At 51.0% G+C, this 24,528-nt stretch overlaps 1 protein-coding gene across 2 annotated transcripts in view; it reads right to left on the bottom strand.

Annotated features, from left to right (window-relative positions):
• Nucleotides 1–694: 694 nt before the first annotated feature.
• The window catches only part of NDUFA10 (NADH:ubiquinone oxidoreductase subunit A10), a 48,848-nt gene continuing 25,014 nt past the window's right edge, over nt 695–24,528 (bottom strand). The window contains exons 10-11 of one of the 2 annotated variants that reach the window (XR_003434900.1): nt 21,929–22,026; nt 1,024–1,130 (exon numbers count right to left, since the gene is read on the bottom strand). Coding sequence is in view for 1 of the 2 variants with exons in the window: in XM_027116785.1 (XP_026972586.1) it covers nt 1,062–1,130 (69 nt within the window). In the remaining variant the exon portion in view is untranslated. Of the gene's footprint in view, nt 1,131–21,928; nt 22,027–24,528 lie in introns of both variants that reach the window. The other variant, XM_027116785.1, reaches the window with a different exon arrangement.

Here is a 24,528-nt window from a genome sequence, read left to right as displayed (position 1 = left end):
AGCCACGGGCCATGTGGCTTCCGAGCACCTGAGCTGTGGCCAGTGCAACTGAGGACGTGGATTTTAATTCATTTACATTTAAATAGACACGTGTGGGCTCGGAGTGACCATGCTGAACACAGTGGGGCTCCACAGTAGAAAACCCAACTTAACAGGACTCACAGCTTAACTCCGCAACTAAAACGCGGACCTCAGCAATTGGCCTTCAGGAAATCTTACTTTTGTTTCTAAGTTTCAACAGAGGTGGATAAGCAAGTGCGATTTCCTCTCACGTGACTCAGTTTTGATCAACGACTTGACTTTTAGGTGATAAAGAGAGTATGTTGTGCTTTTGTGTTTTACCCACTGACACTGTGCTTGAAAGTCCCCTCAGGAGGAGTCGCACCACCAGCGACGGGGGCCGTCACAGGAGACTCTTCCCAAAGCCCTTTCACAGCCAATACTCTGCTCTTTGAATCTAGGGTAACTGCTTCCTCTTTTTGGTATTTCCTCTTTGCTTTTTTCCTTTTTCTCTAATGTGGTAGTTACATTCTAAAACAAAAAGAAGAAATGCTTCAGAAAAACTCTTCAATCCTAATATATGTCTTGATCAAACCAAACCACATCAAAGCCAACTGCTGGCTAATGGTAAGTGTGTGTGCGTACACACGTGTGTGGCGCGTACGCGTGTGGGCAGATGTATAATGGAGGGATGTGCCACAGGAACGGTTTTATTTCTTGAAGTCTGAACACACAGTGTACAAAACCTGCCTGACACAGAGCATGACTGTGACGAAATGAGATTCTCCAAGTGACACCTGCTCTTTCACAGCAGACTGTTTCTCCCCAGTGATCATCGTCCCAGAATAAAGCTGGAGGGCCCCCCTTTAAATGGGGGCGCCTCCTTCCACTCCCGTAAGTACACTGCAGGGCAGACTGCTGTCTGCTGGGCCGTTTCTTCCACTGTGCAACTTCAGGATCATTCACTCCCACCCCCGATGTTAAGCTACGTGGAGTCCAGGGGAGTCAGGCGGCCCGGGTGCACCTCCATCCTCGCGAGGCAGCTTCCACGGAGGCGGCCGTCACTTCAGCCAGATCCATCTGTCCCCCACGTCCTCGTTGTACCCAGGGCTGTACCTGCGGCCCGGCAGCTGCGGGAGGGAAAGCCGTGGTCACCAGCAGTTTACAACGTCCGTCCGTCCCCGCAGCTCACCTGACGGCTTCCTCCACTCCACCCTTGCCCTCCCCGCGCCGGCAGGGCCTGCTTCTGGCGGTCCCACTGTAAGGGTGAGGGGTCCCGCGGAAGGAAGCACAACACGACCCTGCCCTCGGGAGCCTCCATGCTGCTGGGGGGGCTACAAACGCCAGTGGCCAACCCACGCGTCCGTGCTGCTGCTGGGAGGGTGGCCGTGGAGCCTCGGGCAGAAGTGGCCCTGACCTAGGGGAGCCGCAGCTTTCGGGGGGGAGAGGGCGGGAGGGGAGATGTCGCAGCCCCTCTCTCTGCCCCACCTGCCCGTCTCCTGCCAGCACCTCCTGCCACGGGCCCCACCACAAATCGGGGGCAGGGGCCCAGGGGTGCAGGGCACACACAGGGTGGACCTGGAGGGGCACAGAGGCTCCCTCACATGGCCAGGAGGGCTCCCAGGGGAAGGGAGCCTGCGGCGAGGGCGAGGGGTCCACAGGCTGGGATGGCGCGTCACGGGGTTGGCCTCCACCGTGGAGCGTGGAAGCCTGGCTCTGAAGGCCAGGCTGGAAGGAGTCTTGCGTGGGCCGGGCAGGGAACAGGCAAAGCACAATGAGATTCATCCAGTTAACAGTGGGGACAAAATACGGAGTTTTCTTTTTCCTGCCTTCCAGTTAACGTGGTCCAGCAGTAGATATGTACACACTACATACTGCACACAAAAATCTTCCACACTTTGCCCTTGAGAACAAGTACTGAAGCAGCTTAAAAAAGAAATCCGCCTTTCCTTGATTCTCATCAGCAGAGGGCATTCATTACCAGCCACACCGAGGTGGAGGCAGAGGCTACAGTGCAAGGAGGGGGGTCACAGTCACACCCGAGGCCAGACACAGCCCTGCCTGGACACGCCCCGCGGCCACACTACCCATCCCGCACTGAGCCTGCGTCCCCTCTGGCAGGTGCACAGGCCTGCAGTGGGCGTGCGCGGCTGCAGCACGTGGAGAGAAGCGGGGACCTGTAAGTGGGGAGGACTGAAGTGCAGGCTGACCGCAGCTTCCGGCCCTGGGAGCCTCTGGGCACAAGGTTTCGTCCAGGTGCTAGGAGCACCCTGGGTATACAACAGAGGAGAAAGGAAACACCCAGCTCCCCCCCAGGAGTCATCCTCTTGGGCGGAGACTGGGAAGGGAGCCAGTGGCACACGACGGCCCAGGGTGCCCGCCAAGGGGGAGCCGGCGGGGGGCGCACACGGAGCAGCAGAGCCCGGGGACGGGGTGAGCGGGGACACCTGGCGTGGCCACGGGAGGAGCAGGGGACAGGAGTGGCGGGAGGACCCGGGAGTGAGGGCGGCGCCCCTGCTCTCCAACTCCGACAGGCACTGCGGCAGAAGGTGGTCGCTGGGCCAGAAGAGCTGCAAGTGCGGCCCTGCGTGAGGGTCTCAGCGACCTCCACGGGCCTTAAGGGCTCAGGAGAGCCTGGGCAGCACAGCGGAGCACGAGCGGGGGAGAGGCGGGTGGCGCCCCAGGAAGGCGGGCACCACCCCAGGAAGGCGGGCACCGCGGTTGGCTCCCAAGCGGAATGGAAGCAGCGCGTGGGCCGCCGCGGGGAGACCACCAACGGGAAGGTGGGGAGCTGGGTCGGTGGCCGAGAAAGCGGGGCTCTGCTGGAGACCCAGGTGCACAGCTGCCGCCCCGGCATCTCGAGGGAGGGGCCGCCATCCCAGCGAGGACGGCGCAGGGGAGAACCCGAGGAGAGGAGGGGCCCCGGAGCCTGCGAGCAGGGGGCGCTGTGTGCGGAGACAGGGTGTGAGCAGAGCCTCTGTGTCAAGGGGGTACTGAGATCGCAAAATCCCCCCTAGACTCCCACGCCCTCACCCCCAGACCCTGTGCCTGTGCAGACATGATTCAGCCGGGACCTCGAGGCGGGGAGACCGCCCTGGACTGACAGGTGGGCCCAGGGTCATCATGAGGGTCCTGGGAGAGGGTCAGGTCAGGAGATGCGGTGGCAGAAGCAGAGGTTGGCCTGACCGGGGACGGGAGCCAAGGCGCGACGGGCCCTAGAAGCTGGAAAGGAAAGAAGCAGAGGCTCCCCAGAGCCCCAGTGGGAGCACAGCCCCTCGCCTGGGTTTGTGCTCTGACCTCCAGAACCGGAAAATGACACGGGCACCTTCTCACCCGCTCCGCCGGTGGCCGTTCGTTACAGCTGCTACAGAAAACCCATGCAGCTTGTTCTGCATTTTATGACAGAGACACTGGGCGTGTCTGTACAACGAGAGAGAGGCCGCGCTGAGGCCGTGGAGAGCGGCCACCCCCTGGGAACAAGAACCAGGACGGGGGCAGAGGGGCCACAAAGCAGGAGCCGCGGGTGCATCTCCCCACGTGGTCTCTCCCTGTCTGTCCACAAAGACGTTCCCAGCCAACTGCTATGAATACACAACTGCTGCAGCAATAAAAGAACAATCTTAATTTTTATCACTCCGTAATTTTTATCACACCAGAAAGTGATTTCTTTTCATCGGAAAGGTTTTCAAGCTTCGCCGACACCAGCACACCGGCACCGGGCCAGCCCCCAGCACCTGCTGAGGAAGGGCCGGGAGGCCACAGCTTGGCTCTGCTGTCTTCTTTGCAAATCAAATTTTAAACCACAGAGCAGAGAATAAAAACTCGCAGGATGTGGAACCACTGAGTGCAGCCAGCGTCTATTAACTGCATCACAAAATCTGCTCTCTGGACCTCCTGGGGCACCTAACTGGCCTTTCATACCCAGACAAGGGTCCCCAGACCCTCAGGGTTCCCTTTCAGTGCAGTTAAGCCAACAGGAGGGCTCCCATTTGGGATGTTTCACAACGAGAAAGCAAAACAAAGCTGCTTCCTTTTCATCACTTCATACCTGCATCTGCTTCTTTAAGCCAGCCTTCAAACCTCCCAGCCCCAGTCCACCACATTCACCACTTGAGAAAACACGCTCTGTGGCCCTGTGAGGACGGAGTGGCCCAGGACCTCCTGGCGGGAGCATCTCTCAGAAGCTGACGCGGGCACCTCGTCCGACCGTCAGCACGAGAGCGTGACTCCTGGACGCGGGCCCGCAGTCAGTTTTGTCCTGGGTCAGGCCGGGGAGCCGCAGGCATGGTAGGTCTGAGCTCAGGGTGGTGCGGCTGAAACAAAGTGATGCTGCTGAGTTTGACTGTGAGGACACTTTAAACCCTGGGTGAGTTCTGATTTTAGAAAAAGGCGCCCATCTCTGCATGCTACAGGCCGGGACGGCATGGGTGCCGTGAGTGGCTCAAGAGGTCTGAGCTCACAGAGGCTGCTCCTCCCAGGCACTGCTGTCACACGCAGCTTAGAGATGCCGGCAGCTGCTTGGACAAAAGCCAGCTGAGAAGAGAAACATATATGCACTCATCCTCCTGGAGGAAACTGTGCATTCCTTCTACATTTGATACACTGTGTCCTGGCTGCTTTGAGACACGAATAAAAGTCCCATCTTCTCTAACCTTATAAAATACACAGAACATATAAACCAGTTGGGAAGTGGGATGGTAGCAGGTGGAAAGTGCTGGAGGAGTGGAGGGGATGCAGAAGTCCTCCCTGACCGACCCGGACAGCGGAGAAGAGGACACGGTCAGGAGGACAGGGGGGCAAGGGTGATAGGATGGGGTGGAGCGCGTCCTGCTGGAGCCGCCGGGCGTGGAAAGCTGCTCCCTGATGGCCACGACCTCAGTCACCTTGGCCTCTAGCGGCGCCACTAGGGACAGCCCAAGCGAGAGGACAACCCATGCCAGGTAATGCCTGTAGTTCCCGCCACGAGGGAGTAATAGGGCCTGGACTCAACCCCTGGCCACACGCATCTGGAAACTGGACCACCTGAGTGTGCTGGTGGCACTGCGTAGACATGGGCTGAGTGCTAGGGGGAAGGACCTGGGCAGAAAAGAGCCACGTCAATCCAGCTCGTTTGGTCTCTAGCTGAGCAGCAGGCAGGGTGCGTGGGGCGGTGCCCCCGCGGCGGGTGGAGAGCACCCCAGGCAAAGGACGTCCCAGGGTGTCTCCGGGTGAGCAGTCCAAGAGCTGCCCTGGGGCTGAGCCAGCCAGAGCAGAGGGACCGCTCACTGCACACGGGGGACCGGGCTAACCCTTCCCTGGAAGACAGGCTGCTCTAGACCCACCAAAACGGTTAAACATCAAGCCCCAAAGCTTAAACTGACTTGCAAGTATCTTAACTGCCTGCCATTCAACAGAATGAAACAAACCCCGGTGCTCATAAACATAAAAGCTCATGACTTACGGCAACCGATGTTCTAGACACGTGAGAGAGAAAAATGTAACGTGTAACGAGGGGAAAAAACCAAGCAGACTAAGGACATGACAAAGATGATGGATTAGGAAACAAGGACATTAAAACAGCTATAAAATATTCAATGTAATCAAGAAATTAAATGGAAAAGGAAAATAATCAAAGAACTGGAAAATATAAAAAGAACTTCTAGAATTTAAAAAAACCCAGGATTCCCGAAATACAAATTCCACTGGGTAGGTGTGGCACCCATGCAGATGTGCTGCTCAGATGCCCTGCTGCGAGGAGGCCCGAGTGGCCGAGGGCCCAGGTGCTGACCCTCTGGGCCCGCCACCCTGTTCACGCAGAGGCCACGCCTCCCACGTAAGGGTGCAGCCCACAACCAAGAGCAGCAGAAGTTCCATGGCAGCCCATCCGTGGGCCGTGGGCCTCTTTCAGCAGGAGCCTTTGGCTCTAGGACACCCCGTCGGCCTGGCCAAACCCTTCCTGGACTGTTCCTCCCCAATCTCCTCCCCTCCCCTTCCCTGTCACAGGGCCAGACTCCTTCCACCTCAGGCCTGGTCCGTTTATCCTTCACAGGGGCTTCCCTCCAAAACCTCATCGGTGTTTACTCCCATCCTGGCTGCTGTTTCTCGGAGGACCCAAACTAACGCAATGAATTAGTAGCGTTATTACATGTAACCGCAGAGAAACCAGCAGTGAACTTGAAGACTGAGCAACAGAAACTATCCCAAACAAGACACAGAGAAAAGGTCAAGGACAAATGGACAGACCCTTAGTGGCCTGTGGGACAGGATCAAGTCATCCAGCATACGTGCACTCAGGCGAGTCCTCGATGGGGGAGGAAAACGATCTGAAGAAATAACGACCAAACATCTTCCAAATGATAGGAAAACTAGAAACCCTCACCGCCAAGAAACTCAGTAAACGCCAAGCCGGACAAACAGAGAGGAAACCACAGGAGCACATAATAATTAAAGAGAGAGTAAGCAGCCAGAGAAAACAGCGCCACTAGGTACAAGGGCCAAGGATAAGAATAACCGCATAGTTCTCATCAGAAACTGTGCAAGCCAGGAAGCTGTGGAGTATCTTCAGTGTTGGCAGAAAACAACCGTCAACCCAGAATTCTATGATGAATGAAAAATCTACCAAAATGAAACGGAAATACATATCTTTCTAAACAACGGCTAATAGAAGTCATCACTAGCAGGCCTGTAGTAGGAGCTCAGCTATTGAAGGGGGCTCTGCTCAGCCAGGTGAAACCTGGACCTGCATGAAGGAACCGAGCACAGCAGGAACCACAGCTGCAGGAGGAAGGGCAGGAAGGAGGAAAGACGGAATAAAAAGCTCGAATGAACTGTTTAAAGCCAAAGTAGTAACAGTATATCCTGAGGTTCCTAACATGTGTGGAAGTGAAATACACACGTGTAACAGCACAGAGGACAGAAGCGGGGAGAGAAGCCGGCTGCGAGGGGCTCACGTCATGTGTGACGTGGCCCGATGCTGGCTTTCTGGGGGACCGTGACAAGGTAAAGGTGTGCACTGCACACCTCACAGCAGTCACTAACGATGAGATAAAGAGGTGCAGCGGATAGGTCAACAGAGGGAATGAAACAGAACCACGTTAAACAATCAACTAGCACACAGAAGCCAGGGAAAGAGGGAGGAAGACGCTGCTGCAGGGCTGAAACGTGAGCAGGTCAGGAGCAGCGGGTCCCTCAGCGGAAGCGCCTGGCCCTGACCCAGGAAGCCCCTCCCCGGAGGCGGCTGACAGCACAAAGGTCACGGGCGCACCCCCTTCAATGGATGACCTTGGTGCTGGTACTTCGGTTTCTGCTCAGAGAACGTCTAACTCTCCAGCCCCAGCTGCTACTGCACGCAGTTATCTACCAGTTAGAGAATCACTCTCAGGAAAGAAGTCCCGTAAGAAAACTGCCGCTTTATGAAAACTAACGATTCGGGAGGAAAGAACACTCAGTGAGTCTGATGACCCGATGCCCTTGGAAATACCATTCGGGAGAAAGCCGACCACACCCCCGCTGCTCAGCCCCCATCAGACGAATCCAGGGTCCTCACGGGCCCACAGCGAGCCTCCTGGACGTGCGCGGACCCGCTCTCCCCAGCACTGGCTGCCCTCCCTGGAGCGCCCTCCTGAGCATCTATCTCTTCCTCCTGAACGCCTGCCCTAAACGACGCCCGCTCCTCCACGACACCTTTCCTCAAGCTGAGGGAGCCAGCACCACTCCTGGGAACTCCCGAGTCCACCGTCCCATCCTCTGGGTACCCACCTTGGTGACGCCTGCCGTAATCAAGATGGACTTGGATCCTAGAGGGCGGCCTGCCTACCAGTCCCAGCACCGCCTTGGGATCGGACACGGGAGGTCAGCGGGCAGGCACCGTCTCGGAGGTAAAGGATGTTAAGCGACGCAGTTGAGGTCACCGGGCGGGAAGAGGCAGGCTGACACCCGAGCCCAGATGCTCTGACCCTCGAATCCAGGAACGTCTTGCCCACCAGCCCCTGCAGGTATCCGCTGTATTAAACGGCACGTCTCCGTGCGCTGTTAGCGCGTGAAGTCCCTGCACCACGTGGAGCTTTCCCCTCCTGTCAGCCAGTACACACTGAGCTCTGCCGCTGTGAGACTGCAGGACGCATGTCAGGGTCCAGTCCACAACCATCCTGCCCTGGGAAGGCCCCGCTTTTCCTGCCCTTTTACGTGCGCCTCAAAGAACTACCCGGGGAGCGGGGGCACTTCTATTTCTTAGCACCACCTCAGGGGTAGTCAGTGATGCTCGGGGTTTCCTGGTTGGAAGAGTGTTCCTGGAGGATTAAATATATGTCGTAATTCTAGCATCAAATCCTGTGTTGTATTACCGTAAAAAGGAGAATTTTTTAGAAAAGGATGGACTACGCCTTGCCTCTTCTGGATCTGCTCTACTCCACTGGAGCAGTAAATAGTACTGTTAGGTACTGTTGACTCTGCTCTGTCTAGGTGCGCCAAGGAGCTGGAAACTACTACCTAACTGTGGGGTGGCTCGGGGACGCCAATCCCCCACCCCTGCTACTCATTATTGCATACGAATGCTGATGAGCCCGGCTGAGAACTCTTTAATTTTAAAGAAGAGCGCCAGAGAAATTAGTTATTACAGTCACTGCTTTGATACACAATCTCCCCAGTTTTCCATTACCGTTAAACATAAGTCAAGTATAAAGAAATGAAATCAACGTCCAAAACATCTAATTTTATCCAAGTCCATTTCCAAAAACAATCTTTTTATTTTAGAAATGAGTGCCTCCTATGTTTAGCACACGAACACCACAGCCTGTTACACATACATCCACACCGAGGTCCTATCTTCACCCCACACGTGTCACAACATCATATACTTTAAATGTCTGAATCCCATTTAACTCATATTAACTGTGAAGAAGAAAAGCTCCTAACTCAAGCGCCCGTTCAAATACCTGGAAGCGGGATGTGTCCTAAAAATTCCAAAACCCAAGTAATGACTGGACACACGCAAAGTCCAGGCACCCCTGGTGGGCCAGGGTGCGTGTGAAACACTACCCTATCATTTCGCACCAGCAGGTCCCTGTGAAAACCTGCAACTGCACACCAATCAGTGCACCTGGTAGAAAGTCTACCTTTTATACACTAACTTTCTTCTCCAAGGGACATACGTTATTTCCTGCACGCAGAAATATAAATAACGGGACATGGAGACGAACACTGGACTTCGATCGTGAGCTTTCCATGGGGCATGCACTGAGGGCAGAGGGGTGCATGCCTCCTCCAGCCACAACTAATGAAGGACAGACTGAAGACATTTAGCACCTACTTTCATGTTAAACGACTTCTAAACTGAGAATCGGTATTTTAACATAAAAGATAAATACCAAATTAAGCTCTAACTAAGGTTTGAACATCGAGAGGAAACATGAAATGACCGAGTCTGTACCTTTCTTCTTCAGCAGGTTTAGATACATTGATCCTAAGGCCTTTCTGTTTACTGCGAGTTTGTCTTTATTAAGGTGAACTTCGTAAAGGCAAGAACATACAGTGTTAACATATTAAAGTTATTAAACATCTCTATTTTTAAAAATGGTAACGAGGAACTTGATACGGAAAATGAAAATAGTAACCTGAGATAGTAAAGAAATAAAAATAGCAGGAGAGAAAACCGAAGATCCTGTTGTCCTAGCAACTGTCTTGGACAAGATCGGATTCATGGAAGGAACACAGTATCTTAACAGCATCTGGCCTCCTTAAATTGGAAAGAGATGGAATCGGTAAAGTGGAGACCGACTCACAGCTTGTCTACCCCAAGGGAGGGCTGCACAGTAACAAAAAGTGACCTGGCACAGTGCCTGAAAAATGACTTAAAAGAATTAGCAGGCACTCATGCACACACTAGGTATTTATATGAATTTGTCTATAGGGTCACTTCCAAACAGAAAATGGGAGGGGCTGTGTGCATGAAAAATGCGTTGACACATGCTTCTCAGGCTCCGGGGACTCACGCCCCTCTGAGAGCCCCGGGCAGGCCCTGGAGACCAGAGGGGAGGCTGAAGGTCAGCAGGACCCCAGCCAGTCCAGCCACAGGACTGAGCCACACGCCCAGGCCACCAGATCCACCAAACCAAACCAAACCGACGTTACAAGTCCTTCTGTTCTATGAAAACCCGAGCTCCCTTCTCTCCTAAAAAGGTCGCTCCGCACTAGTGGAGGCCCCAGGGCCACAACACAGCCGAAGGGGCAGTGCTGACACGTGAACTGTGCCACGAGCCGCCGGCCCAGGCTGCACAGGAGGCCCCACGGCCCCAGCCGGGACCTGGGCGTGAAGGGCTGCCTGCCATGGACGGCAGACGCCGTGGCCTCACCTGCCCTCGCGGAGCCGCGGGGCCTCACCTACCAGCGGCGACGAGAACCGTCATGCCTTCCTGTGGGCACAGCGCGGGGCCCGCCCACACGGGGGCTCAAAGCTGGCCAGCGAGGCCACTTCCTCGTCAGCCTCCTCCCCCACCCCGCTCCCATCCCGTGCCCTCAGGCCTGCTCCCACCGTGACCCTCCGGCCTCACCCTCAGGCCAGCCTCCCCGACCGGGTGCCCCAGGTGCGCGGCCGCGGGGAGATGCCTTCCTGACCCGACCTCCACCCAGCTTCTGCCGCACACCTCCTCCTACCAGTGTCGCCCTGGGCTGGCCCCCGAGCCTCACGCCCTTCCCTCGTCTCTCAGGTTCTCCTCACAGGGCTTCTTGCAGTCAGTGATTCTAAACAAAGCCCGCGGCTCATCCCAGGGGCCCACAAAAGCCCTTTCCCGCAGCGAGACTCAGGATCCCCGAGCAGCCGGGAGCCCCCGGGACCTGCCTCGGTTCCCAGTCCTCACCACTCCCCCTTCCCGTCATGAACACACGCCCCGGAGCCAACACACCAGCCCCCGTGCCCGCGGCAGCCCCGTCCCGGCGGCCTCCAGCCCTCCAGCCTTCTCCTCTCGGAGAAGACCCAGGCCCCCAGGCTCCCGACGACTCGGCTCACCCCCTCGTCCTGTAATCCCAACACCCGGGCCACCACCGTGAGGCCCTCTCCCCCGTCAGCCCCCAGCGGGAACCACGTCGCATCCTGTGTCCACGTGCCTGTCGCCCCCACCGGTCGGTGACTCTCCAGAGCTCTGTGTCCTTAGAGCCGCGTCTGGCACTGAGAGCGCAACGAATGGGCACCGGATGAATACACAGGACAGGGGAGCTCCCAGGGCCTCTTCCTGGCTCTGCGGTGTGACAAGCGTGGCCACCACGGAAACGTATCACCCTGCACGCTGCGGAGCCAGATAGCAGGCGCCCGACTCCAGGGCTGCAAGAGCTGAGAGGCCCCATGAAGAAGTTCCCGGAAAAACAGGCCCCTTCCCAGGATATGGGCCACCTGTCGGGGCCTAAGTCATGCAGACCGCATGCCCAAATGTCAGCGTGGACCTCAAACTACACAAGGGCAAGCAAAAGAAAGAATTACAAACGCCCAGGAAGCAAAATGAGTTGCCTGGACCCTGTGACCTGGACACTTCCCACTCAGGCCCCGGCGCCCCTGAGTCTGTCCAGCCTCTAAAGGAAAGATCTCCATAAGCCAGAGTGCCTGACGGTCTACGAAAGGCCACTGTTGCCACAAGCAACTCCCCCTCTTAGGAATCCCCTGCACCCCCACATCGTCCCCACTGCCACCAGCATCCAGTTCAGAGCACACCCAGGTGTGGTCTACACTGCTCCCCACTCTCTTCCTAGGACCATACACGTGAGTCTGAAAGTCGTAAGACCAATACCCACGTCCATCGAAGGGACCTCAGGTGCCCACTCTCCTGTCTCGCAGTCACAGCCCTTCCCCTGTGGACCCTCTTTCGTTTGAATCCTTCAATGATAGTTTAGTTTTGAAAACCTAGGGAGTAAGAACAAATCTGGCTGCACAGGGAATAGCAAGGTTGCCCCGGGAGACAGCAGCTGCAGGGAAGGAAGGTGAGCTTGTCCTGGTCACAGCCATGCCCCCGTCGTCTCTCACCCACACCCTGAAGCTCTGCTTCCCCGCCTCCACCCGTGCCCCAGTCGACATCCAACACGGCACGCAGAGCCATCCTCCTAACACATGGTTCAGATTCTATCGCTCAGAGCATGCCAACGGGCCACAGCTTTGCTACGACTTCAACCAAAGTCCTCACACCACAGCCCACAGGCCCTTGCTGCGCGCGCCCTGCTACCTTCTCACCTCACCTGCACTGGGCCCGCCCCTCCATTTCACCACATGGGCTCTTCCTTTCCTAGAACGTGCCAAGCCTGCCTCTACCTCCCAACCCTGCCCCCTCCCCGCAAGTGCAGCCGGGACACCCACGTCTTCTGGTACCCAAGGCCTCTCTCCACAAAACAGCTCCCACCCGGGACGGCTTTACTTCCGCCCCACAGCACTCAGAGGCCCCCCCTACGTATTTGGTGATCGCTTGCCCATTCCTCCCCCAACTCTGTCTTATTCCCCAATATCCCCAGTGCTCAGAACAGTGCCTGCAACAGAAAGTATTTGCTGAGGGGTAAGTGACTCGATGTAGAACATGGCCTGAGATGACCCCACTGGGGCGTGTCTGCAACGTCAGGCTCAGCACCACGTGCGCGGGCTGAGCCACCATCCCTCGTGCCACTCAGTGCTCTGGAGATGCCCGAATAGCTCTCCCGGACAGAATCCTCCCATCACCGCACAAGCCTTTTATCCTCTGCGTTTCCCTCCTACGCCTTCAACGCTGGGGACTGAAAGATTTCTCCATCCTGGGGGTTCACTGAGCAAATACATACTGAGCAAAGGAAGATACAGAGCTCCCCACTTGGACCCTCTGTGGAAGGGACATGGGAAGAACCAGCACCAAATCAGCTTTCAGATCATACAGAGAAACAGACGCCTTCCATTTCCAGCAAAACAACAGCCCAATACCCTGAAAAACCTCGTGATATAAAACCTCTACAAATGCTTTTAAATGCACTGATGGGCTCTGCGAGAAATCATTAAGGGGCTGAAATGAAGAGCGAGCTGGAAACCAGAGGGAGAGTTGCAGCCTCCGCCACCCCGGGGCATCTGCAGAGCCGCTGGGAGGCAAGGCAAAGCGGCGCCCCGTGCAGGTAGACACCTGTGATGCACCTCTGCACATATGCGCAGCTCCGAGGGCGCACCCTCAGGGGAAGGCGGGAGGGAAGAAAGCGCCCTGACGGCAAGGGGGTCTCAGCGGGCGTCTTAAGAATTCACAGCCTCAGCCTGTCCTCACACAAGTGTGGGGTTCCAATCCTCACCATGCGGGGCCTGGAATCCCACAGGCAGCAAAGGAAGCTTAATTCCTGGTTCCTCCTGAATCTCAGGGCCTGGAGGCGGCAACAGACCTTCCAGGAGCAGGGCTGTCAGCGTTAGCAAACAACACAGGATGCCCCGTGAACGAAATATTTGGGGCGTGCTTACACCGAGAGAGTCTGGGTTCACCTGAAATCAAACGTCCCTGGGGCCCAGGGATAAATACCCACGAAGCATGAACTCAGTGTCCAAAGTCTCCAAAATGCAGAAGGAAATAAGCCACCATGGGTGAGAATCAGAGGACACAATAAACGACAAGAGTCAGGCCTCCAAACCTGAGATCACACACAGAAGACAGTGACTACATTTAAGATGTTCAAAGCAAGAGAAGAAACTGAAAACAGAAGCAAGGAATAAGGTCCTACCAACAAATCAGAAAGTACCCACGTAACAAAAGAGAAATTTAAATCTAGACCTATCTTGGTTAAACTCTAAAACACCAGACAGGAAGAGTAGAAAGTTCCTGAAAGAGAAAAGGAGACCATAATATTTCATTTAAAAAAAAAAAAAAGGAAGCAGACACTTCTGGGGAAGAAACTGTCATAAAGGGACTTCCCTGGTGGTGCAGTGGTTAAGAAGCCACCTGCCAATGCATGGGACACAGGTTTGAGCCCTGGTCCAGGAGGATCCCACATGCCGCGGAACAACTAAGCCCATGCACCACAACTACTGAGCCTGCGCTCTAGGGCCCACAAGCCACAACTACAGAGCCCGAGTGCTGCAACTACTGAAGCCCGCACACCTAGAGCCTGTGCTCCACAACAAGAAGCCCACGCACCGCAACGAAGAGTAGCCCCTGCTCGCCACAACCAGAGAAAGCCCGTGCGCAGCAACAAAGACCCAATACAGCCATAAATTAATTAATTAATTAATTTTTTAAAGAAAGAAGAAACTGTCATAAATTCCTATTGCTGGGGTGTTTATGGCCATGAACATATGGAAAATACCACTTGCACCTGCATAAACAATTAGTATCACAAATTTTCTTACCTCCCGTTTGTTCCCCTAGAAACAAAATTGTTCTTCTGATGCAAGCTTCTTGTTGCCCCTCCCTTTCCCTTCTGAAGTTAACCATGTAAGCGTCTAATTTTAGCCATTTACCACCTACTTATTTTATAATTCCCCATATGCATATGAATAAATTTTGGTTTACTTTTTCTGTGTTTAAAGAAAAAAAAACACAAAAGGACGTTGCATGACTTTTTCCAAGAATCAGAAGTGTTGGCCAATAATTTCCAGCCACAAAGTATCAACAAGTTCCATATCTACTATAAAATATGCATACGATACAATGGATGTATCACGAGAACACCTCCCTCCTCAGGCTTCCCACAGCGCAAGTGCCCTTCAAGCTTCTCAGGAGGCCATGAGGTGTGTCTCTAAGTTTATTCCCTTGTTGTATTAATCAGGATGATACAGGGGACCCCTGAACAACGCGGGCTGAACTCTGTGGGGCCACTCATCTGCGGATACTTTTCGATAGTGAACACTACCGTGCCACCCGGGCCCTGGGTGGCTGAATCCACAGACAGGGGGAACCACAGACCGTGCACACCGAGGCCCGCCTGTAAGTTATATGCCCCCACGTTGTTCAAGGGTCACCTGTATAAACTTCTCACGTTGTCAGTGGAGTTTGGCTAAAACATACTTAACATTAATTTTTTTTTTTCCTAGAATATGAGGAACCAGGGAAACTGATTTCTACAGACCACTGCCATAAAAAAGCACCCCATCAACCCCTCCTTATTCCAGGAAATAAATGACCACAAAACACCCTCCACTCTAATACTGAACCAGTCCTTCTCTAAAAGAAACAATTCCTTAAAATGTTCCCAAACTGCTGGCTCCCTCCCTGCAGGGAACCAACCGGCGTCTCGGTGTCTCAGAGACACACCAGCCTCCCGGCCGCTCGCCTGGGCGTTTCTAGAAATACGCTCTGCAGCCTGGCCAGGGAACCTTCTCTGAGGAGCAACAAACCTTTCCAGCTACAAACAGCTGCAGAAGACGCTCACAGAAGGGCTTCACTCATTCGTCTTTATCCCTCATAACACGTTTTCTAGAGGGAAATTTGGTAATAACTGTTGCTCATGTCTTCAACACTCAAAAGAAATTCTGTGAATGAAGAAATATAGTCACTCTATTTACATTCTAATTTCAATTTATCATTTTTTAAAATATCAAGCAACTAAATTTCCTTTCAGAAAACAGCATTCCTCTAAACAGTCACACAATTTTTACCCCACAGACAAATATAAAGGCTACGGCAGGCATGGTGACTTCTGGGAAGGGGGAAAGAGCAAACACACAGCGGAGAGGCCCGACAGACATACCTCAGCCAGGTGTCAACGTCAACACCAGCAGTGATGTGTCACGTTGATGGTACTTAACCCTGTGGTCTTTCTCCCCCAAACACACACATCCAGGCTAATTGTAAGGAAAACACCAGACAAACTGCAGTTGATGGACATTCTGTAAGACACCTGACCAGTACTCCTCAAAACTGTCAGAATCACTAAAAACAAGCAAAGTCTGAGAAGTCGTCACAGCCAGGAGGGGCCGATGGAGACGTGACAATTGAAAGTCACGTGCTATTCTGCATGGGATCCTGGGACAGAAAAAGGACATTAGGGAGAAAACGATGGAAATCTGAATAAGGTATGGACTTTAGTTAGTAACATGTATCAATATTGTTCAGTATTGGTAACAAATATACCACAAATATAAGACGTTAATATGGGAAGCTGGGGTATATGAGAACTCTCCAGTACCTTCATTTTTCTGTAACGCTAAAACCATTCTAAAAAATGAAGTTATTTTTTAAAAACAGTTAAGCATTTTAAAAGTTAGATTTCCCCAATCATTTAAATATTGATTAAAAATTTCAACATTTCTAAAGTTTAAAATTGTAAGTCCAATACAGTATTAATAGATTCCCTTTAATGCTCACAGATTAAAAATAAGACAGAACTTACCAACGATGAAAACCTGCCAAACAGCCTCCCCGTGTCACTGGGTAAAGCGACGAGTACGTCCAGCTTCTGGTGGACTAGTGCAGAGCAAGCCCCTCCCAAGCCACCAAGACAAACGGACAACATGAAAAACACCTGTGCCGAGACATCAAAGGCAGGGCGGTGCCAAGGCCCCAGGAAAGGAAAGCAAAAAGGACGGCTGCAAGGTGACTGCTGCCCCCCACGGCCCCGCCCACTCTCTGGCAGGAGCCTGGGGGCTGAGCCAGCCCTCAGCAGGGAGGGGGCCATGGGGACAAAACTGCAGGTCAGGACCCACCAAAGAGGAGGGGCTCTAGTACAAGTGCTCCACCAGGAAGGTCAGACAGGAAATACGCCAGACCGCACACACCTAAGTGCAGGGTCCCCTGGCTTGGTTTCTGACAGACTCGGGAGCCTGCCCTACTAAAACGCTGCCAGAAGACAGCAAGGACAGCGACAGCAGCCTCACGCTAGCTGTACAGTTCTTCCAAAATAATGACTGGCCTTTTAAAAAATACCAGCATACCAAAAAAGATTAAATGTCCCCAAACGGAAAGGACAGAGGGAGAATCAGTTTAAACAGATGGAACAGAGGTCCAGATATTACGGTTACCAGATAACTTTGTGATTAATATGTCAAAGAATTTAGATAACAAAAAAATTTCAACAGACAACTCAAAATTATAAAAAAAAATGGAAATTCTAAAATCAAAAAGGACTACAATTAAAGTTAAAACTTCAAATATAGAAAATACATGTCTAGGAGCAGACTGGGAAGCGCTGAAAGAGTAGTAACTTAGAAGACAGACTGAAGAACATATCCGGGCTGAAGGTCACAGAGAAAACAGAATGAGAGACACAGAAAAGAGGGACACAGCACATGGTGAAAAGGTCCAACATGTGGTCAAGTGGAGCCCAAGGAGAGCAGAGAAGACGGGGTGTCGCAACACTGACGAGGTACCAGCAAGACTCTTCTAAAACTGACAACGAATGTCAGCCAAAGAATGTTCTGAGCTACAAGCAAAGCACACACAGAAGCACAGACGCACACACCCCAAGACAGCGTGACTGCGCAGAACCAAGTCAGAAACACCACCTAAAACAAAACAAAACCAAACCTTGCCAGAAACACAGGAAAACGGTCTTCAAAAGAGGTTCGCACCTACATGGGTGGGCAGCAGGACACAGCAGAGGCTGGAGAAACACCAGTGGAAACTGTGGAAGGGAGCAGTGGTAGCAGTGGTGGGAACCTGGTGATACACTGGGGGGAATGATCCAGGAAGGAGACGCACTGACCTGAGGGAAGCCAGGTTTCTCACTATCTGAGAAGGACGTGGGCTGGGGGACAATGAGAACGAGCCTTGTTGTGTCACTCTGGAATTGAAGGTACTGATGTGAATTCACAGCTGTCAGTATACTGAGAGACAGAAACGAATATAGATGTATACGGATAAAACAGAAGTCTGTGAGTCCACAGTGATATAAATAAATAAATGAAGAAACAGAGCATTTCTTTATAGTAGAATAGTAACTAATAATGTAGAAGGAATGACAGAATTAGGAAAATTACCTAATAATTAATTTAGCCATGAAAATCAACAGATGCTAACTTCTGGGTCAAGGTTTGATGAGAAAATGGATATTTACCTAGTTTCAAAGTACTTCCCCTGAAAATACTTATTAATTACAAGGAGTAAAAGAACAACTCTACAGCGAGGACGCTATCTCAGTCAAGTGATCAAAGTTAATAGAAGCAGTGATGGGACAGAGAGGGATCCCGGGCTACCTGATAAGGTAATGAGTTCTGTGACCTGCCTACAAAAAACACAGGAAACCTAAATCCAATCATGGGAAAACATCAAACAAAACCAAATTGAGGGACATTAAAAAGTAACCATCCTGTAATCTTCAGAAGTGTCAAGGTCTTGAATATCAAGGAAAGCCTGAAGAACTGATCAGATTCAAAGATTCTAAAGAGACAAGATAATTAAATGCAATCCATTATCCTGGATTAGGCCTTTTTGCTCTGAAGAACATTCCTGGGACAACTGATTAGCCTTGAACAAGGTCTGTAGATTAGAGGTAGCAATGTATGAATGTTAATTTCCTGATTTTGATAGCTATATTGTGGTCATATAAGAGAATGTCCTTGTTTATAAGAATTACACATTAAAGCAGTGGTTCCCAAACCTTAGTGCATATCAGAATCGGCTGGAGGACTCTTTAAAATAGATTCCTGGGCCCCATCCCCAGAGAATCTCATCCAGTAGGCCTGGGCTGGGGCCTGAGAACTTGCATTCCTCATGAGTGCCCAGGTGATGCCGATATGGGGACCACACTCTGAGAATCTGTGCATTAAGATGTTTGAAGATAGTGGGGTATAATGATGACCACTGACAAAGGTTCAGAAGTTATTTTTCTATTCTTGCTATTTTTGTAAGTTTGAAAAATTCCAAAATAAAAACTAGAACAAATTAAAGACCATTTTAAACAATAAGGGTGAGAATTTGTTGTCAGCAAAGCTTCCTCAGTCAGAAGAACTATGATCCTACGTGGAGGTATGGAGACCAGGGAGGGTAAGAGCAGCAGCAGGGCAGCCATGGGTCAATCTGCACGAACTGACCACATGAACAATAACCACAGTGTCCCGAGGGCTTAAAATACATGAAGAATTACGATATATGACAAAAACAACACAAAACACAAGAGTTGGGTAAATGGAGTTAGAAGTGTTATGAGGTCCTTACAGTGCTCTGGAACTAGAGAGCTACTAACTTATACCAGAAGTTAATAAATCAAGGATGAACACTGCAATTACCAGGTTAGCCACCAAAAACCACTGAAAGGATGGTAACTAGTAAGCAAACAGAGGCGGAAATGGAATAAAAATGTTAAAAAAACACCTCTTAATCCAAAAGAAGGCAAGGAAAAAAGACAACAAATACAAAGAACAGGTAAGAAAAATGTAAAACATGTAGTAGGATAAGCTATTTAAACACAAATGTATCAGTAATTACACTAAATGTGAATGGACAAATATTCCCAATATTTAGACTGGACAAAAACTGAAGACATAACTGTTTTCAGGTTAAAAGGTGTCCACTGGAAATACAAAGATACAGAATGAATGAAATTAAAAGATGTAGAAAGAGCAATACCATGCAAATGCTAACCAAAGGGAAGTTGTAGACACTACATAAGATTCAAATAAAGTAACCTTTAAGGTAAGAACCATGACTAAAGTTAACAGGGAAAATTTCATAACACATAAAAGGGTGACTCTATTAGGAATGTAGAGCAAGTCTAAATTTGTGTATGTCTAATAATACGACCTCAAGATACACACAAAGCAGAACTTGACAGAAATACAGGAGGCAGAAACCCACACAGAGTGACAGATTTCCAGACGCCTCTCACAGCAAACTGACAGAAGAAGGAAACAAAAATCAGTGAGCATAGAGACAATCTGAAGAATGTGATCAAGAGACTTCCTTTCAATGACGCTGCAAGAACCTTGCACACAATGGGGCAGAGTAGGCCTTCTTCTCAAGGACCGTGAAACATCACCAAAATGACCAATGCTCGGCCGAAGAGTCAGTCTCAGCCATGTTCCAAGAACAGAAATCATAAGACTGTTTCTGCCTAAAGTGAAATTAAGCAAGAAATCAGTAACAAAAAGACAATTAGAAAGATTCCAACTGCTTTTAAATGATCCAATATAATTTGAATTCGCACACTGGTCAAAAAAGAAACCAGATTAAAATCAGAAAATATTTTGAATTGAAGGATAATGAAAACATAACATCAACAATTATGAGATCAGGACTTCCTTGGTGGCGCAGTGGTTAAGAATCCACCTGCCAACGCAGGGGACATGGGTTCGAGCAAGCCCTTGTCCGGGAAGATCCCACATGCTGTGGAGCAACTAAGCCCGTGCGCCACAACTACTGAGCCTGCACTCTCAGTAGCCTGCAAGCCACAACTACTGAGGCCACATGCCACAACTACTGAAGCCTGCACGCCTAGAGCCTGTGCTCCACAACAAGAGAAGCCACCACCATCAGAAGCCCACGCACTGCAACGAAGAGTAGCCCCGCTCGACGCAACTAGAGAAAGCCCGCGTGCAGCAACGAAGACCCAATGCAGCCAAAAACAAGTAAAATTTTTTTAAAATTTTATAAAAAAGAAAGAATTATGAGATCAAGTTAATTAAGACAAATTTGGAGGGCAATGTGACCAGCTTTACACGCATATATTCAAAAGCAAGACAGGCTGAAAATCAATGATCCACCCACTCATACTAAGAAGATAGAAAAACAGCAAATGAAAAGGAAAAAATAAGGAGCAATAATCAGTGAATTCGAATGTACAACAAACAATACCAAGCAAGAAGCTAGTCCCTAAATGACAAATTTCTCTCAAGAGTATAGAAGGAAGGGACACACCAGGACCAACAACAGGGATGGAGAAGGGGACAGCGGTCACCATCAGATGTGATCTAATTAAAAACATTAAAAAAGGACACTTTAAACAACTTAGTGAAAGAAATTAGAAAATTAGAAATGAGGGCAACTTCCTCAACAAACACAACTTTCAAACCTAGGAAGTAACAGAATATTGGACATTCCGCATCGATTAAACAAATTTATAATTTAAAATATTTCAACATAGCTCCATCAGTCAATCCTAAACACTGAAAGAAGCAGTAATAACAATCTTAGGCAAACTCTTCCAGAGACTAAAATGTGAGGGTCCCACCTCAGCTTAGTGTTTGATAGCAGCATGATCCCGATAGTAAATCTGACAAGGATATCACAAGAAAGAAACATTACCATCCAACATAAACACAGAACTCCTAAACTAAATACGTGAATTAGGTTCAGCTACACATGGAGAGTTTATAAAGCACACACAAGTGGGACTGATCCAGGAAACCAAGGTTGGCCTCACATGAGAAAATCAATCACTATAATTTTTATGACCATATTAACATAAAGAAGAGGAAAATCACCCGTGACAGACAAATGTGATAAAACTCAACACCCGTACTCGACAGAAGGTCCTCGGAAACTACTAATAAAATGGAACTTCCCCAACCTGATATACAGTATCTACACCTAACCCAGAGCAAACATAGTATCTGGTGAATTATTGAAAACTTCCTCCACGAGATCAGAAACAAGAGAAGGACGACCACTGTTACAATTTCTATCCAACCATGAACTAGAGACACACCCAATGTATTAATAAGGCAAGGAAGAGACACGGGTATAAAGATTAGAAAGAAACAAAACTGTCATTATTTGCTGGCATGCATTTTCCTTTTTATATGGGACTTTCAAATGCCCATTTTCCACACAGATTTAATTTTTGAAACTTGTAGTGTTTCCCGTAATTGTCGTGACGATGGCCTGGGCTGTTGGTTTGTTGGAATTTATTTGCTCTGAGAAGTGTCTCCTCCCAGCAGTGAGCAGGGCCACCTGGGGCCCTCACCCACTCCACGAGGGACAACGTCGGTGCAACTGGGTCTCCTCCACGACACGTCAGGCCACTCCGTCCCCAGGAGCCCTGCTGGACCTCCTGAGCCCCTCATCTGCCCACCCATGCTCGACCACAGTGCACGCCCCCCTACCTGGCTATGAGGGTCCTGCCTGTTCTGGGTACCATTCAACTTCTCTGGGGTCATTTGGCTCAATCCTCCTTGCTTACAGAGATAGAGATAAACACAACCTGTTCATAAAGAGACATACATTAACAGAAGAGACGAAATTCCTATGAACAGTCTCCCACTTGTAAAGATAACTGATGAAGTAATAAACACACAAAAGCATAAGCTCCCTGAAGACAGTGACTTGGGCCCCCTGCCGTCTCCCGCCCCTCTGAACCCCGTGCTCCCCTTCTCTCCTCACTGCAAAGCCGTCTCAACCAGGACCACAGCTTCACACGACAGTCAGACGCTGACAACTTCCAGACTCCAAACCCATTACGGGCAGACCTTGGAAGCAGGTTCAGGTCCAAACAACACAATAAAGCAAGTCACGTGAATTTCTGGCTTCCCAGCGCGTATAAAAGTTATGTTTATGCTATACTGTAGTCTATTAGGTGTGCAGTGGCATTATGTCTGAAAAAAACCACTGTGCATGCCTTAAGGCAAACCTTCAATCGGTGAGAAACACAGTATCCACACAGTGCGATGAAAAGAGGCCGACCACCACTCAGCACCTCCTCTGGGGAATAACGAGCATCTCGAACTTGCCATGGCCAATGAAAAATTCTTGATCTTTCCTGGAAACCTGTACCTCTGCGCCTTCCCAAAGTCTGCCGGTTCCAACTCCAGAGTTCTAGTTCCTGAGGCCAGAAACCTAGAAATCAGCTTCCTTTTCTCACTTCCCAATACAAAAGTTCAATAGCCTCTGTCGGGTCTATCCACGACCTGAGCACTGTCCAAAACGCCTACAAGGACCACCCTGGTCCCAGCTGACATACCTCCCAGTCCGTATGCCGTTACCAGCCTCCTAGCTAATCTCCCTGCTTCTGCCTGCGCCCCTACTCAATCCATCCTTTAATCAGAAACCAGAACGTTCCCACTACCAAGCGCATCTCACAAATCATTCTTATTCCCCGTATCCTGCACAGGACAAGCCAGAGCCCTCACACCAGCCCGGGGGGCCTCCGCCACCTCTTACTGCTTGTCCCAGCCCGCCCTCCACGCTCCAGCCACAGTGGCCTCCTGCCTGTGTCTCTGATGTCCCAGACACGTGGAGCTGCGCCACTGCCTCGGTTCTCCTCCCCGTGTGGCCACCTCCCCCAGCACACCCACCCCCTCCCCTCGCCCCTGCAGCCTCTGCTCACCCATCAGCTTCTGGGTGAGGCCTTCCTGGACCACGACCGGACTTCAAATCCAACTCCCCCAGCCCACAACAGCTGGCCCTGCCCTCCTCTGGGAATTTAATTTTCTCCACAGCACTTGCCACCGTCACTTAACGAATTCTTTGCTTCACCTTCTGTTTATTTTCTGTTTCCTCCCACTCGGATGTAAGTGCCTGGGAGGTCAGGGATTCTTCTCCGGGTCACGCGCTGCTTTGTTCCCAGGGCCTAGGACAGGTCTGGCACCTAGTACACACTCATAATACCTAGTACCACTCATAACACCTAGTACACACACATAAATATTTAGTGGAATAAATAACTGAACTAATGAACAAATGGAGTAAATGCATGAAAGCACAAGATGAAAGCGCCTGATGCCCGAAGAACCTGAAATGAGCAGAGGCGGCTACTCAGGTCATCCGAGGGCACCTTGCCCATCAGGTCACAGCTGCATACCAAGTGCACTGCCGCTTACATTAAAAAATGCAATGCCTTTTTTTCTTACATAAATTCATTTTAAAAGGAAACTTTGTATCAGTAATACAAGTGAAAAGCCATTACCACGCAACCACAGTAGGAAGCATAAGAAAAACCGCCGAAGCAAAGCCACGTCCCTAAACCCCACTCCACGTGGGCGACTGCACAATCTCTGAACCCACTGCCCGCTGCTTCCTTGTTTAAAAGTGAGGTCACAGAACGCTACAGAGGCGTTAAAGACACATTATCAGTAAATCACTACTCTGGTGTAATCAGAAAAATTTACAAGTTAAAAGGGCAATTTATTTATCTGTTTCAAAATTCTCTGTGCACCACCTCCAAACCCCCAGGGCCCCGTATATGGACTCACGGACACCACCAGTGAGACCACGGGCGCTCGCAGGGCTGCGATGAGGGAGGGGACTCTGCAGGGGCCAGGGCACCCACCCTGCAGGACCGAATTCATCAGAGGTCACGGAAGGGCTACAGGCATGGGACAGACTCTGCCGCTTTGGCATTTCAGCTCAGGCACTTCTGCACTGCAGAGGAGGGCTGCAGGGAGAGACCCGACGCGGAGGAGGCCAGACAGGAAGCTGCAGGACAAATTTAAGTAGGACGGTGGAGGCCGGCACAAGGTAGCGGCCCTGATGACAGGACAGCCGCCTGTAAGACAGCCTCATCAAGGCCGGGTGGGTCATTACATGTAGGGTGGGGACAGCGACGGGGTGGGTCTCTCGGCCTCGGCAGGAGCGGCATCGAGGCACCAGCGGCCGAGAGGAGCCAGCTCGGCCTCTGGCCTGCCAGCTCCCCTCAAAAAGAGAAAGAGACACCACGCATGCACTCACATCCCCGCCAACATGAGGAAGAAAGAAATGTGCCAAAATA

The sequence above is a fragment of the Aethalodelphis obliquidens genome, unplaced genomic scaffold, assembly GCF_003676395.1.
Source record: "Aethalodelphis obliquidens isolate GAN/ISIS:26980383/991018 unplaced genomic scaffold, ASM367639v1 scaffold2, whole genome shotgun sequence".
NCBI classification, from domain to species: Eukaryota; Metazoa; Chordata; class Mammalia; order Artiodactyla; family Delphinidae; genus Aethalodelphis; species Aethalodelphis obliquidens.
Note: the sequence above shows the minus strand (reverse complement) of the source record. Positions and strands in the feature narration are given on the sequence as shown.